The 18,103-nt window shown below is 43.0% G+C and overlaps 2 protein-coding genes across 2 annotated transcripts in view; both read left to right on the top strand.

Moving 5' to 3' along the window:
* Window positions 1–3,025, top strand: part of LOC138589259 (histone-lysine N-methyltransferase PRDM16-like) — a 154,662-nt gene extending 151,637 nt beyond the window's left edge. Inside the window, exons 5-6 of the mRNA XM_069659464.1 lie at window positions 936–1,038; window positions 3,015–3,025. Of these exons, the coding sequence (XP_069515565.1) occupies window positions 936–1,038; window positions 3,015–3,025 (114 nt within the window). The remainder of the gene's footprint in view (window positions 1–935; window positions 1,039–3,014) is intronic.
* A 1,378-nt stretch (window positions 3,026–4,403) lies between these two features.
* prdm16 (PR domain containing 16) lies at window positions 4,404–17,201 on the top strand. The gene is made up of 12 exons (XM_069659459.1): window positions 4,404–4,582; window positions 4,730–4,877; window positions 5,162–5,315; window positions 5,905–7,540; window positions 7,667–7,754; window positions 9,606–9,778; window positions 9,950–10,027; window positions 10,279–10,448; window positions 12,808–12,979; window positions 15,692–15,949; window positions 16,389–16,569; window positions 17,067–17,201. The coding sequence occupies exons 2-12, from the start codon at window positions 4,743–4,745 to the stop codon at window positions 17,199–17,201; spliced, it is 3,180 nt and encodes a 1,059-aa protein (XP_069515560.1). The 5' UTR covers window positions 4,404–4,582; window positions 4,730–4,742.
* The last annotated feature ends 902 nt before the right edge of the window (window positions 17,202–18,103 follow it).

The following is an 18,103-nucleotide window of genomic DNA, read 5'->3' as shown; positions in this document are numbered from 1 at the left end:
TTGAAGTTAATTTCACCGGCCTGTCTGTGTTTGTGTGTCTGATTCAGTGTGTGTGTGTGTGTGTGTGTGTGTGTGCGCAGCCTTCCTCGTCGTTGAATTGGTGCAGAGCGCCCCCATGTGTTCACGAATCGCAGCTTCTGCATGCAGTTTGGAACTGACGCTTTGCGCTGTGCTTTATTAGTACGCATGAAGCTGTCACATTGTCAGGAGGAAATTATAAACGCTAATTGTGGCCGAGTTCTATGAATTTTCTTGAGACTAAATGTGTATGTATGAGGTTAGTTCGGTTCACAGATTATTTCATGCTGAACAGAGACTGGAGAGGCCTCGGCTCTGAATGCTCTTGAATATTGTCTCATTTCCTTTTTTTCCCCTTTTATTTCTTGACTTCACCTCCAACAACAAAAAGCAGCAGTAGCATCACACAAGCTTAATTACCCAAATTAAAAAGATATTAGTTTGCAGATAATCAGCCGGTATTTCCCGTTTTGCCGCAGCTGTAAATAATAAGAGACGCACGAGAGCAGCTGAGCGCTCTGATGTTTATTTTCGCTTCACTCACCACTTTTTTTTTCAGACTCATTACAGCATTTTATGTTTCGTCTAATGTTTGAGTAATTCTTTGTGAAAGACCTTTTTTAATTATTATTTTTCGCAGGTGAAATTATTTTCTACAATTTGAGTTCATGTAGAATAAAATCACTGTGTTGTATAATATATTTAAATGAATCAGCGCAAATAAAATGCGATATATTTTGGAAATTAATACAAAAAAATATTTTTAACAACTTGTATTATACGTTATTATTAATTATTATCAATATTATCATTAGCTTTTAATTTAACTGCCATAATAAACAGTGTGGAGTTCCAGACGTATTATCCCATCCCGACCTGAAGTTAAAGTCTTCCTCTGTGTTTCTCTCTCTCCTCAGATTTATTACAAAGCTGTCCGGGACATCGAAGCAGGGGAGGAGCTTTTAGTGTATATGAAGGACGGCATTTTCCCCGAGGGATCCATGGCACCTAACCTGCAAGGTAAGATTAATGCGCGTCATTATCGCGCATTTTAAACAAACTCCAACCTGCATCCTGTGCTGCCTTCGCGGCCAGCTCTCTCCATCACCCCGCGCTAACGTGACGGGAAAGAAGACACCCGTCTCTTCCTCCAATATTTTTTTGTTACCCCTTAAGAAATGTGAATTATTCGAATCATAAATTTCCAGGATGGAATTAAATCCCGCATTAAAGCATCTGGTTGAAGGCCCGTTTTGGAGCTGTCATTTAAAAGAGGCCTGCCAATAATAAGAGCTGCTCCAGTCTGCGCTTACAATGCTGCAATGTAATGGGCCCCTGTGCCTGAAATACTGTATTAGGGCGTCAATTGGCACTTGTCATATTCCATCCTTAGTGAGCAGAAATTTTCAGTTAGCGGAAATCCAACATCAAAGAGAAATTACTAGGAAGCCATGTCCTTAAGAACACATTATATGGGAGCTTTCAGGACCTCTACTCCGAGAGGTTGGAATTCTATTTATCCCACCGGCCAACAAATATTGCCAGTAACAATATTTTATTCTTAATATTTGTAGTTTTTCTCCAGAAATCGACCTTTTTGGAAGTTTTGTGGCCATCAGGTTGATAAAGTATCAGATTAACGGACTCTGCGGTGCGTTTACTGACATGATACCCCCAGGAATCCGACCCCGCGTGTGTCGAGTTAAAAAAACAAAAACAATTAAGCAACAACAAAAACATTTGATCGAACACACTTAGATTAAATAATGTTTGTTTTTTTTTCATTTAGCCCATGTTTTCAGTAAGGTAAGGGTTTAAGCTTATGTAGCCTAATTTGCAAATTATATTAAATAAATAAAATTTCAAACATCTATCTTTCAGATAAAATTCCTGTGTATTTTAGTTAGAATAACAGGTAGATTTTAATATCATTACATATTTTGATATAGTTATTGCTAAAATCTTCAAGATATTGTTTAAGTGTCAAAGTGTGTTATGTTTTTCGGTGCTCTCCCCCTAATGCTTCCCTCTGAGTGGGTAACCTGAGTCACTCAACCTTCCAACCCTGCCTCTGTACGTCAGTATGAATATGTCCAATATTTTATCTCATAATCTAAGTTGGACAGCTGTTCGCTGTCGATCCGGGCTTCTCCTTCAAAGTTCACTTAGGCAGAAAAGGGGCCGTAGTTCCGCTGTGTTTCTTTAAACATCTTGGACTTATTTTGGTGAGCTGCTGTTGTCAGGTAACATTGTTTTGTTGTGTTTCTAGCCTTTCTGGAACAACGGTAAAAAAAAAAATCAGATTACTCTTACTTGTCATTGATTATAACCCGGTGGAGGGGAGAACAAGATGTGCGTGAGATGCTCTGCACTACATCAGTTTTTCTCCCCTGCATGCTGCACAGTCAAAGCACTGATCTTCATGCCAAAGGAACAGGAGAAAACAGGAGCTCAAAGCGAGCTTGATTATTGAAAAGAAGCAGACTGGCATGTTGTAGGAGTGCATCAAAGATAGAGCACACTTGTAAATGATTTGTTCAGTTCCTCTCTGTGTATGTGTGTGAAACAGAGGCAGACCGAGAGAAGAGAGACACTGTTCCTGTCAGATTGTGTGTGTCAGAGCTTAAGTATTTTGCGTATTGTTGGTGTGAGAGAAGGATGATGGCAGACAAACACAATGTGTCTGAAAGTTTGTTTCGTCTTTAAAGACAGAAAGCGGACAGAGAAGACGACAGAGAAAAAAAAAATTGTCCACCTACTGTAAGGTTTGTAACGTGTACTTGCGTTCATGTATTTGTGCGTGTGTGTTTGCGAGTGTGTGAGAGGGAAAGGTAGCAGGGCTGAGTGGGAGCTTGGCAGTGCAGCCCTGCTCTCTGTGTCTGGCTTATCGGAGAAGGAATTTGAAGTAGAGGACTTGAGGAGTCCCCTGAGACCTCACCCATGCTCCCAGATTAGCTGCTAAACTGCACATAATTGTGCTTCCCTTCGTCTCCCAGAGAGCTATTAGTCTCCCCTTTATAACCCCCCACCCCACCCCACCCGCCATGACTAGACTCACCTACCTAAAATAACACAGGCACTCCGATGCACACACACAAGCAGCTTGATTTAGGTACATCCTCACACATATACACTCAGAGATTCCCTCAACTCTAGTGTTCCTGTTGCACACACAACTTTCCGTATCTTTTAAATACAACAAAGTTTGATAGTGTTTTGAGATGTTTGAGTGTCAGAAAAAAGGGAACACTCGCTCTCCATGAAGTATGTGTGCACTGGTGAGCAAGTTAGTTCAGCATTTGAGCCCAGTGTAATGGCCCATTGACCAGAAGGTCATTTATCCTTCTCCCCAAGGTTAGACACATTGATGTTGCTACACTAATGCCCTTTTAATGTGTCCAAGAAGTTCCAGCTGGATAAACGGTCACATGCAGTAGAAAACAGGTGAGCCATGCACTGTAAGTCATTTTGGATAAACTCATTTAGTGCAGCTTGGAATGATGGATGTGTGTGCGCGACGTGTCGGGACACCTGGGGGGTGGGGGCGACTCAGGCGTTGGCTGCTTGGGTCATGGCAGAGAGGGGATGGCAGGTTGGCGCTGAAATCACCATGGGGTTGGCGCCACTGTGCCCCTGCTTACCTCTGTTCCTCTCGGCTCATTCTTTTTGGAAAATGTTCACATAAACACTCGCACACCCACACACACACACACACACACATGCCCGTGCACAAAGACACTCCACTGGGCTTTCCCCTGATCTGTTGAACTTGGCGGCTGACTCAGGAACTTGCTATTGAAAAAGCTGGCCCGAGTTTTATGCGTTTGACCTTGGTGGTGAGAAGTATTGTAAAGGTTATCAACATGGAAGGGGAAGACCAGCCCCTATTGTTTCCCCCTGTGTGCCATTACACCTACAGTCTCAAGCAAACACTTGTGAAAACAAGCAATTAACAGCGTTAATGAAGGCTACATTTCACTGCTAATTGATTTCCGTTTCATGTGAATGTCAATTGCAATTTAACCATTGGAATGTGTGTTTATTTAGCTGTAACTAACACACAGATAGGCAATAGATTTTGTTCTTGTTTAGTTGTATCAGTAGATTTTATATACAGTCTGATACTTGCTTTTACATCATCAGAAGTTAGTAAAACTTGAGGAGTTTTCTTTCTAATTTAAGATACTCGGTAATTGTTAAAAAATTGTGTTTGTTGAAAAAGAATGGTCAAAATTAAAAATGCAATGGACATAAATGTTTAGTTTTTAAAGATAAAGTTTCCTTCAAGCATTCAGGTTGATTTTAATGGTTACATGTGATGAATTAACAAATGCATGTGTGTTTGTGTTTTTGTGTGTGCAGACGAGCAGATGTACCGCTGTGAAGACTGTGATGAGCTGTTCTCCTCCACTCTCGAGTTGAGGCGGCACCAGAAGTATTCGTGCTCCAGTAGCGGCTCAATCTTTGATACACTGAGAGACGACTTCAAACAGGAACGCGAGGACAGCGACGAGCCCGTCCACGAGTGTAAAGACTGTGAGAAGATCTTCCCGAATGAGTACAGGTACACGGACGGATGTGATAACGATGTCTACCACACGTCAGTGCTCAAAAAGATATACATCATTAAACACAAACAGTCCTCTTATCCTATGTGCTGCTAATGTAACTTTATTGGATTAACTTATAACCTTGTGCTCTCCTTATCAAGTCTGGGACAGCACATGATAGTCCATACAGAGGAGAGGGAGTACAAGTGTGACCAGTGCCCCAAAGCCTTCAACTGGAAGTCCAACCTCATCCGTCACCAGATGTCACATGACAGTGGCAAGCGCTTTGAGTGTGAAAACTGTGATAAGGTACAGCATACCCGGCACGTAAGTTGTGCACAGGACACACAGGCTTTATCTGCTTCAGAAATTCTGCTGGTCTAGTTATTTAGGCTTCACTTATAATGGTTTTGCACATAGATTTAGAGAGAGAACATATCTTATATAGATATATACCAAAGCAATACACACTGTATACTTTTATTAGCAATGATTAAAATATAAATGTAAGAGCAAAAGGAGAAAGTATTATTTTTTTTGCATTGTTAATTATGGCCGACATTGTAGCTTTATATGATTATTTCAAATTTCAGGTGTTCACAGATCCCAGCAATCTTCAGCGTCACATCCGCTCCCAGCACGTGGGGGCCCGCGCCCACACATGTCCTGAGTGTGGCAAGACCTTTGCCACCTCATCAGGCCTCAAGCAGCATAAGCACATCCACAGCAGCGTCAAACCCTTTATCTGTAAGTGAGAGCTTTGGAAAATAATGAGCGCCTTGTTCTTCACAGTCCATTTATTTTATACTTCTTTTCTTCTCACCTCATCTGCTTCTCCATCACTCTGCAGTCTCAGTCTTCTCCATGTACACCAACTTTTCGAACCTGTTCACATCTGCTGAACACAGTACACAAGTCCAGATCATTTTTGTACAGCTATAAGTTTGATTACATATTGTGACTAATAGATTTGACCCTTTTAATATTATTATAAATATAAGAACATAATTATGAATGAGAGACTTTTTTTCTGCCCCTTAGACGATTAATAACGTGTATTAAAGTCTATATAGGTTGAGTTGTTACTTTACAATAGTACTATATATATAACATTTAGATACAGTAAGTCAGCAACAATTTGTCCATTTCAATTTGCTGAATGAGTAGTTGGTGTCATGAATACATTTCATAACAGTTCCTTTGGTAGAGCTTGACATTACCTGTTTCCATTGAGATGTACAGTATGTGTTGCTGTTGATTTGGTATTCAAAGTTAGAGACAGTGTTAAAATGGGTTTAACCAGGCCCTGATGGGCTACGTCTTTTTGCTCCCCCAGGCGAGGTGTGCCACAAATCCTACACCCAGTTCTCCAACCTCTGCCGCCACAAGCGTATGCATGCTGACTGCCGCACCCAGATCAAGTGTAAGGACTGTGGGCAGTTGTTCAGCACTACCTCCTCCCTCAACAAGCATCGTCGCTTCTGTGAGGGCAAAAACCATTACGGCTCTCCAGCTGGGATGTTCAACCCTGGCATCCCCATGAGTTCCAGCCCCATCATGGCCAAGGCCAAGTCCCACCACCCCCACCTTGCAGGTCTAACCCAGTCAGGTTTAGGCTTCACTGAATACTTTCCCTCCCGACCTCACCCTCACGCTGGCTTGCCCTTCTCCCCAGGACCCCATGGCTTCCCATCTCTCCCACATGGTTTCCCAGGTATTTTTCCCCCATCAATGTATCCGCGACCACCTTTATTGCCAGCCAGTCCATTGATAAAAAGCCCGCTAAGTGGAAGCGGTCAGGAGGTGAAGCTGCCTAGGAGTCCCCTAGACGCCCCTCCACTGTCCCTGGTAAGCTCCACAAACAGCAATGGGGGTAACAGTTTGAGTCAGCTGGACGAGAAAGAGAACAAACTGGATTTGTCTTCTAGTGGAGAAGCCAAGCCAAAATCTAAAATGGTTGACATGTCTGATGGTAGTGACCTTGAAGACGTTAATACCACAAGTGGGACAGATTTGGACACCACCACTGGTACTGCTTCAGGTGATGGGTCTGACCTTGAAAGCGAAGGAGAGAGTGAACGTGAGAGAAGTGGTAAAAGAAGAAAGCCGTCTGGGGCCATATCAAGTCAAGAAGGCCATCAGTTAGAAGACACGAACAGTGCGTTGATGTCAGCTGTGTCTAGTTCGGGGAACCTCGCTATTGATCGTCCCTTTCTCTCTTCTGCATCGTCCCAGCACTCTTTTTTCCCACCACCTGATGAGCAAGCTCTCCCACCCACCACAACAAATGCCAATGCAGCCACCACAGATTCTATTAAAGCCATTGCTTCTATTGCCGAGAAATATTTTGGTCCAGGTTTGATTGGTCTTCACCAGGAGAAGAAGATGGGTCCATTGCCCTACCATTCCATGTTTCCCTTCCAGTTCCTGCCCAACTTCCACAACTCCCTCTATCCCTATAGCACTGATCGTGGTCACCTCAATCCTAGTATGTTCTTCAAGGCAGAGCCCAAGTCACCTCGCGAGCAGCTGCACAAGATGGTCGCCCCAGGAGCTCCTGCTTCGACGACTGAGTCACCATTTGATCTCACCACAAAGTCGAAGGAGACCAAGTTAGCTCATCCAACCCCAACAAACCCCTCAAACCCCAACACTAGTACTGGGAGCAGTAGTGGACCCTTAGCAATATCCAGCAGTGAAGAACAGCCATTAGACCTCAGCATTGGCAGCCGAAGCAGAGGTGGTCATAACGGTGTGGCAGCTGAGCCACAACATAGAAAGAACCACATCTTCGGAATTGGAAAGGCAGTTTCAATCAAGGACGAAACTCCAGCTGGGTTCCCACATCCCCATTCCCAGTTATTGCACCAATCTTCCATCTCTCAGCACCAGCAGCCGCAGGCACAGCCACACCAACCGCCACCCCTGCACTATGCCAAGCCCTCAGCATTCTTCATGGACCCCATATACAGGTATTTCAGCCACGATTAGACCAGAAACCGCTGTTATGAATCTGTTTCTCTGTGCTAGTGTGTGGTTCTAAGTTCTAAATGAACTCTGACCTTGGTACGTAACCCTCTACCTTGTTGTTGGTCCAGCAGGGTGGAGAAGAGGAAGCTACTTGACCCTGTAGGAGCACTGAAGGAAAAGTTCCTCAGGCCATCACCACCACTCTTCCATCCACAGGTAGGCTTACGGTACAAACACAGTCTCATTTCAAATCTAAGAAGGCACTTGAGGTATAGAAACAAAAAAAATGTGAATGTGCTTTAAACAAGGGAATACAAAACAGAGGAACTGAATTCCAGGTATTGCAAACAGGCTAATTATTCCCAGATGCTATCGACTATTATTTTCAAACCATGTATTATGTGAAAATACCTCACTCCTGCCTCCCACGCTGCTTCAACCTGAATTGATAGGGCCCTATGCACCATCATTCCACAGTGTTGATGTTATTTTCTCAAGGGTTCTGTATGATTTCTTCCTTTGTTTACTGAATGGCGCCTCTGTACCTCGTCACTTCTACCTTTTTTCAGAAGACACAGTCTGTTATCGCAGCCCCTTTGATAATCAGTCACATTGTTCGACTGTCCCCAGACCCTCCCTACCTCTGCAAATCTTGATTACAAGGAAAGATAGTATTAATAAAAGAGAGAATAATAACCGTTTGAATTGTAACACACTGCCTCTCTTGGCCATGCTAATCTTAGTTGTGGCATTGTTTCATGTGCTGGGAGCCCACAAGCCAGCTAATAACTCAACCCCCTCCAAGTTTTTTTCTCTGTGGCTGGCTGGCTGGCTAGATAATAGCATCGTGTCCATCAAGGACATCCTGTGTTTGTCTCCAGGAGAATGGGGGGCTCTCGTTGGGGAAATGGTTTAATCTGACCTGGAAATCTGTGTCCTCTATCAACTGTGACTTTGCAATACAGTCATTTGGTGTATATGTAGACAGATACGTTTACATTACACATATGTTTGCAGTTATAGCCTTTACAAATTGGTTGTATCAAGATAGCCAACATGGATTTTTAAAGATGATTTTGTACCACATCTACTCATATACATTTACGGTGTGGTTTACTTTCCTTGAACATTGTATTCTTCTCTATTGCAAGATTTCACCTCAACTTCAACCTCCTTGCTGCTTTTTTGAAGCCATCATCTCTTAATTGATCAATACCTGGATCATGAAAAGGCTTTACAGGGTCCCACGTGAAAGCTTGTCATATCAGTGTCTCAGCTGTGATACTCCCAGTGATCCAAACACAATGCCACCTCTAATTCAGTACCATGACGGAATCCCCCACCCCCCCCTCCCCCCACACCCTTTCTCAGACTGCGAATAAACACATTGAGACGGAGTGTCTGTCCCTGTGTCTCCCCCGTCCCGTATTCTCTAAAAAAGGAAGGATGTAAGCTGTTTTTGGCAAATAAACTCCTTCATAACCGGCCCCTTTGTTCAAAAGCTACTAGGCGAGGGGAAGCGGCTATCAGCTGGGGGTATCTCAAGCTATATTGTACAACGCTAATCGGGGCTCTTGAATGCCTCAATTAGCCAGTTGTCCAGGCTGCAATGGTAGCTTCAGCAGAAGACGGTAAGATAGAGCACACAAAGCACTGTCTGAAGCTAGAGGTGAGGGTGTATAGAGGGGGGTTCTAGAGGAATGGTACTTGAGCATTTGTGAATGTGTTAGAGGTCATGGGGGTGACTCGCCTTTAGCACAAACAACAAGGCTAACCTCTGATATGCTGCTTCCGCTCTCTGTCTCTTTCCCTCGCTCCCTGTTTTTTCTGACATTGTGTCTTTGTTTTCAATGCTTCCTTTACTCTTTAGACACACACACACACACGCGCACACACATTCATAATGTAAACACATTTCAGAGGCTTCTCTTAAGGTGGGATCATGCATTTAGCATGCCTTCACAAGCTTTTTAAAGTAACCCATATTTCTTTTAAATCTCATTAAAATATTTGATCTTACATGTTTACATTTTCTGTTATCCCCCACCCGCGCACACACACACACAGATGTCAGCCATGGAGAACATGACAGAGAAGCTGGAGAGCTTTGGCGCTCTAAAACTGGATGTGCCGCCCAATTCACTGCAACACTCGGCTCATCCACTGTTCAACTTCCGATCCCCCCCACCTTCCCTCTCAGACGCCATCCTCCGCAAGGGCAAGGAGCGTTACGCCTGCAGGCAAGTGCCCTGTGCTGCAGGATGTTGTTTCCATTATTTCGTTTTATGTAGCATAAAATGCTTTCAGAGATGATAAAAATATATAATTTGTTATTTGTTATATGTTATACTAAACCATTCTTCCCTTCTCCTACTTGTTTTTCCCGCCTATCTGTCCATTCCCTCCTGCAGGTACTGTGGGAAAATCTTCCCTCGCTCGGCAAACCTCACAAGACACTTGCGGACACACACAGGGGAACAACCCTACAGGTATCCCATTCTGTTGTACTTTGTGTATCTGCTAGACACAAGCAATACATATAACTTTAACATATTGTGTCTTCATCAATGTCAATATTTAATTCAGCGTCTCTCTTATCTATAACATTCATTAAGTCCCAACTGATGGGGGACAAAAATGTGTTCCTTCTTTAGAAAGTATTAAAAATGTAAGTTGAGCCTTAGGAGTGTGTTGCGCTCTCTGAAAAACACATTCACATCTCTGTGTTCTCCTTTGGCAGGTGTAAATACTGTGACCGCTCATTCAGCATCTCATCCAATCTTCAACGCCACGTTCGCAACATCCATAACAAGGAGAAACCCTTCAAGTGTCACCTCTGCAACCGCTGCTTTGGTCAGCAGACCAACCTGGACCGCCATCTCAAGAAGCACGAGCATGAGAACATTCCTGGTCAGTTTGCAACATCTTTGACTTTTTGAAGTTTGACGGGTTTTATTGAGAAAAGTGAAACTGTGCAAACTCAAATGTAGTTATTAAACAGTCACTCTGTAGTTTGTGTTTTGTTAATGGAGTGAATAATAAATGGTTTGTATTTCCCATTTGGAAAATATAAAATCGTTACCTTAAAAAGTGTTTAGCTTGGTGCTGCAATGAGTTTATTAAAAAAAATCACACTTGCTATAATTTTTCGTAAGCCCTTAGCGGACATGCATTTTTTTAACTCTGTTTTCCCGTGATAACAAGTTATTTCTGGTCGTTTTCTTGAGATCTCGATTTATTTATCACGTTCGAACATCAGATGATAATAACTCGTATCCCAAGAGTCGTGATAGAATAAAACAAACATATAAAGGGTCGTAGTGTTGTGGGCAATGTCAGCATGGCATGTCCTAGTCTGTAATATCACAGTTACCAGCCTGTTGTTTTGTTTTCTAGATCGCTGGAAAATGATCCTGTCGAGACAAGAAACAAGCTTTGCTATCTTGAGATAATAATAATAATAATAATAATAATACATTTTATTTGTATTGCACTTTATATTTAAGCAATCTCAAAGTGCTACAGAGAAGAAAGATAAAACAAGACAATTTTTATGTGTTAAAATGAGAGCCTATAAAAGGCACCTAGCAAAAAGCTTAATGGGCCAAATTAATCTGTAGAGACAAATAAATGGACTGTACTTATATAGCGCTTTTCTAGTCTTTGCGACCACTCAAAGCTGCTTTTACACTACATATCACATTCACCCATTCACACACTGATGGCAGAGGCTGCTACGTAAAGTGCCCAACTGTCAATCAGATATCACATTCATACCCGTTGGCTATGCCACCGGGAGCAATTTGGGGTTCAGTGTCTTGCCCAAGGACACTTCGACATGTAGCCTGACGGAGCTGGGGATCGAACCTCCGACCTTCCGATTGAAAGACGACCGACTCTACCACTGAGCCACAGCCGCCCCACGAGACAAATGAGTCGAGATCTCGAGAAAACGACCAGAAATAACTCCTTATCACAGGAAAACGGAGTAAATAAAATGTATGGATGCATGTCCACTAAGGGCTTGCATACTAACGTGCTGCTAACAACACATTTCATGTTCAGCAAGCGTGCGACTGAACATCTGAATGATTGTTTATTTGACCATTTGCATCCAAGTGATGGACAGTTTATCTTTGAAGGTCAAAATGACACCCCAAAAAAACTCTGTTTCCACCTCATTTGTTGTATTACCTGTAAATCTGCTGTGATCACCAACAAACACACCAAATCCGACTAAAAGATCTTTTTTTGGACTTTATTATTTTTTTTTTTCCAAATGTGATATGCTCTTTAGCACAATCTTCAAGGCTATTCTATCTATTTTTGCTCTTTTCACAATCCTTTCCCACTTAATAGCACTATGTTTCATCCAGAAGAAATAGAATCATTGTAGGATCTCCGATGGAGACAAAGAACAGGAATAAAACAGCTTAAAGCTCCTGTGAGGAGTTTTTCGCTGGTTATGAAACAGACTAAAATGAATTCTGATGACTCAATATGACCTACAAAAGCAAACCAGACCATAAGCGATGAGATGGATTATTTCTATGTAGTTATTTTTAATGCCTGAAACCGCTGGCGGGGGGAAGGTGTCAGACGAAGCAATTAACTAAATTGTTTACATTTTCCAGGGCAAAAATGTAAACTGAGTGATACACACGACTGTTAAAGAAAGCGGGATGAGATTTTTTGTTTAAGACCATCACTTAAGCATGTACAGGACAAAATCAGAGAAGAGTACGGCTTTGTACACAGGGGGCGCCAAAATCAACACAAACTGAAAGTTCCTCACAGGACCTTTAAAGAAAAATATTTCCTGTTGTTGAGTGCGCCTGAATGTTCAGCTATGTATTGCCAGTGTATAATTTGTCTGATCAGCATCAGTATGACTATTGTATATCATCTTTATTGTTTAGGATAGTAGATATGTGGAAAGTGTACAAACACACACAATCTAAAATACTTTTTTGTACCACAGCTTCGCACCTGTCTTGTCTTTTGTCACTGATTATCTACAATCTGCTTTCGAGAAATATATTCCACAAAGTTTCACCAGGTCTAAACATGAAAAATAAACATGTTTTTAAGATTGTAAGGAAACAGAAGAGCCCTCATAATATCAAGCAGTTTCATGACACTGGTCTATTAAGTATGTCTGATGAACATCAAACTAATCATGCTTGTATGTTTGCGTGTGTGTGTGTGTGTGTGTCTGGTGTGCATATCCATGTGTGTTTATGTGTACGTCTGCACGCTCTCCTAACAGTGAGCCAACAGTCCGGGATGCTTTCCAACCTAGGAACCACCATCTCTTCCCCAAACTCCGAGCCAGACAATCATGCACTTTTAGATGAGAAGGAGGACTCGTACTTCTCAGAAATCCGCAACTTCATTTCCAACAGTGAGATGAACCAGGCCTCGAGCTCCACGGATAAGAGGTAAAAAGAAAACTCCCTTGCAAGGATCACATGTGTGTATAAAGACCTTCAGTGATTACATTTAATGTATGAGCCTTACCCTCGCTCTTCCTCATGCTTAACTGTAAATCTTACCCCAGTCTTATTCTGTATTGACTTTCATCCTAACTTGAAAGCAAAAAGAAACGGTGAGAAATATCTCTCCTCTTATCAGAACTTCTAGTCCATTTCTCTTCTTCCTTCTCCCTCTACACGTCATGCATACATGCTAGTAAAAGGTGGACAGTGCTCTCTAGTGGCTTGAATTTGTATAGCAACAGTCCCACTTCCATACTTCATACTAACAGTAACTGTGTCATGTGACTATAAGGAGGAACAGTTACTCTAACATAATCTTTTAAATGCTGCTGCTAATTAAATAGACCAAAAACATGACACAATGTTTTTCGCACGTTTTAAACTTGTTCGAAGTTGCTTGAACTTTTGCAGTTATAAGTTGCTTCAAATATAAAAGACAATCTTAAAAACCAATGTTTTTGTCAGTTTGATAGATGTGTGAAGTTTTATTATTATTATTATTTATTATTATTTTTTCTGCCCTATAAAAAAACCATACTTTACTTTTAAAATGATGAAAATAGTTCATGCTATTTTAAAACATAACATCTTTACTGGTCAGAGGATGAAAAGTTCGGCTCCTTCCTTCTAGTCCTGAAATGCTCATAGTGTTAGCCGCTCAGTTGGTGGGCAGCTTCAGACAAAAGCAGGGTATCGGAAGAGAAAAGGAGGATGAAACATTTTTCTCCTTCAGTCAGTGGTTTGCCTCTTTCCTCGATTCTTTACACCATTCATCTCTCTTCTCAACGTGAATTCCTTTCTGGTAGTCTCACTTTCTGTCCGTCTCTTCTTCCATCATCCCCCCCTCCCTCGTGTCGACACGCATTATGGTCAGCAGACCCAGTGGCAATTTAGCTGCTCTGCCATCTGGGATCAATACTGAGTCTCATCCACAACAAGCTGGCCTGACGTTTTAATATCTGTAATTCAGACTAAGTATTATGCTTTCTGTCCACCCACCAGACAGCCCTCTGTTTATTCTCCCTCTGAGTGACTAAAGTCAGACGCCGAGCACACACACACATTCATGGATGACTATCTGTAATCGCTCTTAACTTCCCTCGCAACAGCGTTTCCCCCCTTTAAAACTCATTTCTCAGCATCATAGCCAGTCAAAATAAAAGTCCCTTGGTAGCTGTTGTTTTCACATGAAAACTTTGTTTGACCAGGCTGGGGATGTCGTAGATGCTGAGGCAGCACTGCTCCTCTGAGGGTGGGAAATCTTAAACAAAAAAGTTAAGGGATTTTGCTGTACACATTTCCAGCGCTGCAGTGTTGAAGGACTAAAAGGAAACTGTCTCTTCAGAACCAAAATCCAGGTCGTAATTAGACCTGAAACAAGGACCTCCGGTCGTGGCTTGGGCTCTATGTTTTGGCTGCAATTTGAGCCAGTTCCTTGTGTTGGACTGGGCTGCAGCGGCTGGCAGTATGGACCCTGAGGGGGACTTATGTTGATCCATTTATCTAGGAGATCCACTGATGATGGAGCTCTTCCCCCATCCACACGCTATATCCACACCCCCAGCCAGCTAACACAAACACCCAACTGAAGTGTTTAGACTGAATGACAAAACCCAGGGCCCCCTATGTCAGAGCTACGCTTCTCCCTACACAGGCATGGACTTTTTCTCCGCCAACCAACTCTGCAATTTGATTATGGTGATATTTAATCTGGATTGAAAGAGGATAACTTTTTTTCCCCCCATAGTCCCCCTGCCCGCATTTATCCACCCACTGTGTGTGACCCAATCCTGTCCCCGTGCACCCCTTCCCAAAGGTAATCCTGTCTGATTTGATAAATGTCCACAGTGTGGCAAAAAGTGGAAAGGGTAAATTTGCCGTCCCAAAGGAAATGATATCATGAGCCATGACATCGTGGTCTGGGTGTGATGGGGGGGGGGGAGCTGTGGTGCTGGCTGGAAAATGTACAGATGGCAGGTCATAATGGTGGTGTGCTGATAGCCTGTTTGCAGATCAGCCATCGTCTTCCTTCAGTCACACCAACTATGTTCCACCGTTACAGGGTGGAGAGGAAGCAGTCTGAAGCGGGCCATCTCCTGCTCTGTTTCTGACAAGCTGGCCGATTAATCATGTGAGGGCCATTTGAAAAGCGCTCCCGGCACACTGTCAGCACCCGTGTTGTTTGTGTGGACACTGGAGTTGGCCTGTGCATGCTGTCAGCAGATTATTTATGTTTCTCTCTCTGCTTGTGTTGAGTCATGTCTTCAGATGGTTGGGAAATGTTAACAGCCATCCAGCTCTAGTCTGAGCATACTCCTCGGAGAACAAACTGGTTAACTTTTTCTAACTTTTGGATCATTGTTGGCAAACAAAACACGGTACAAGCGGTACAAGAAATTATTTTTGTTTCCCTAAACATCTTTGTCTATACCACCCATGACTCATATCGCATGTTATATATAGCATCTTTCTCCTAAAGGCCCTCCCTGTTTGGCTTGGCAGACCTCTCCCACTTAAGTCCACTTCTTCTTCTGGAAGCTAGGGGGGCTTTGCTAAAAGTTTGCTGGCATTTTTTCCCCAAAAAATGAGGGAGGAACAAAAATAGTCATCATTAGTAACACTTCTTCTCTACTTTTCCCTTTGATCCCTCCACAGATCAGACCAGGCGGAGGAGGAGCACCCGCCCAGCCACAGTTTGTCCAACTCCAAGCTCGGGCTCCATGGGCTGGAGGAGGAGGAAGAGGAAGTGGAGGGGGACGATGAGGAGGAAGAGGAAGGCAGCCTGACGGAGAAGTCTCACGACGAGGCGCCCGAGTCCCCGTCTCCCGTCACGACAGGGGTGTATGAGGAGGACGAGGAGGAAGAAGAGGCGGACACGGCCCCGTTAGCTATGAGCTATGAACACACTCGCAGGTATTCATTTTGGAAACTGTACAGAAAACCACATAGGCTGCTAGAACTGCCTGTTATACCTTCTTTCATTATGACCGATTCCAATGCTAAACAACACATACTGAGAAGGCCAGACAGTGGTAAACAAAGGATTTGACTTAGAAAACATGTCCCCTTCAAAAAAGAAAAAAGGTCCGTTTTCAGTGTGGTATCGGAGGTCAGATTCTGCACCTACTATTCTCTCCTTTTTCCTCTCTGAATTTATTCCCTCTATCTTTCCTTCTATTAATAGTACCTCTCCTTTTCTCCATTAAATTTCCTCCCCCACTTCCATCGCATTAACTCTCATCTATCCCTTGCTTACATCTATTTTTTCCATTTACCCATCACCCTCTCCACCAACCAACCCATCCATACTGCCCTTTTTCTGCCATCCATCCATCCATCCCTCGGTGTGCAGGTGTATAGAGGAGGAGGGCTCCCTCTTGGACCTGGAGGGTCTGCCCAGCTTTCCCAAGAGCCTGGAGGGGTTACGTAAAGCAGCCAGTGACGAGCAACCCTTTGATGTTAAAGACATATTTAACGCTTCACTAGAGTCGGAGGCACTGAAAGAGACACTGTACAGGCAGGCTAAAACCCAGGTATGTGACCGGCGTTTGGATGTCCACTAAAAGAAGGATGGACAGGACAGACTATTTGCTCTGATAAGACAGGAGTAGGGACAGAATACATCCATGTTCAGGTGTTTGATAAAAGAATCAGTTTCCAATATCCAGCATTCACTTAGTATTGGCTGAAACTGTAGCTAAAAGTGCCTCTGGTCCAGCCCCCACACATCTTTTCCTCTCTCTTAATCTACTAACAATGCTTCTCTTCCCTTATCTCTGATCTCCAGTCCTACATCAGTAAAACATTATTACAAAGGTGTTAAAAGATTTAAGGTTTAAGGTATAACAACTTGAGATTGTTCAATGAAGCATGAAACACAAGCAGTTGGACAATCTTTTCATTACCAATAATAATGATGGACAGACCTACAGTTTAAGATCTAAAGTGTTATATATCGAAATCGTTCTTTGAAAAAAGACAAACGCGTTTTTATTTCCTCTTGCTAACGCTCACCCGTCTTCTCCCGCAGGCTTATGCAATGATGCTGTCTCTCTCAGAGAACAACCCTTTGCACGCGCCCTCCCAGAACTCTCTGGACGCTTGGCTGAGCATGGGAGGTGGATCGTCCGAGACGAGCAGCTTTCACCCACTCAACCACATCTAGACGAGAGACAGAGAGAGGAAGTGGGAGGAAAAGTAGGAGGAACATTAGTTTTGCGAATGGATTGAGGCAAGAGACTGCGTGGACATGAATAGTGAGAAGATGCGGAGACCGGAGAAGAATTCAGTGTTGCATACATTCAAGATAGGAAGAATATGTTTGTGTGGATACGTTTATTTGTGTGTGTGTGTGTGTGCGTGTGCGTGTTAGTAAGTGTGAGTGTGTGAGAGAGAGAAGGAGGAGGGAGAGATTGTCCCCAGGTGAGGCCTCTCGTAAGACTCTGTCAAAGAGAAAGCACTGCGAAGCTCCTGTTGATGTGAAGGACATGATGAATGCTTATCAGCAGCATTGAAACTCTGCATTACTCGGATCCTCCCCAAGTCCACAAGGCTCACTCCAGCCCCACAGAGACCCGATGTAAGGCTCTCATAAAGACACTTAATGACTAGTATGTCTCTAAAGTCTTTGTACATCGCCTACTTAAAAGCACTGCAGCAAAAGCACTGCATTAGCACTGCATGTCCACAAGGTGATGCTGTTTCACTAGGAACATAGTGGGCGCGTGCACTATTGTCTCCAGGTTTTCCCTCATCAATTGTGGGCCACTCATTTACTGATCTTGTTTCAGTTCTAACTGCAGAATCAACAATAGCACCACACTTAATGTTACTTGAGGAAGTGACAGTTCCAGTAGACTGTTGATTTTTCAATGATTACATGGAGAATGATGTTCAAATGTGCACAACAACTGGTGATTTAATGAGCTGTGTGTAAACTAGCCATTGTAATTGGTTACCCAATTTGATCTTGCTGAAAATGAATTGAAATCATACTCAAAAAACGAGAAAAGTCTTTCTCTGCTTGTTTATTTTATCCTCATGTTTTGATTTTTACTTTTTTCCCTC

Source organism: Semicossyphus pulcher, unplaced genomic scaffold (genome assembly GCF_022749685.1).
Source record: "Semicossyphus pulcher isolate SPU_LCO1_2020_fin unplaced genomic scaffold, fSemPul1.0.p SCAF_13, whole genome shotgun sequence".
Taxonomy (NCBI): domain Eukaryota; kingdom Metazoa; phylum Chordata; class Actinopteri; order Labriformes; family Labridae; genus Semicossyphus; species Semicossyphus pulcher.
Note: the sequence above shows the minus strand (reverse complement) of the source record. Positions and strands in the feature narration are given on the sequence as shown.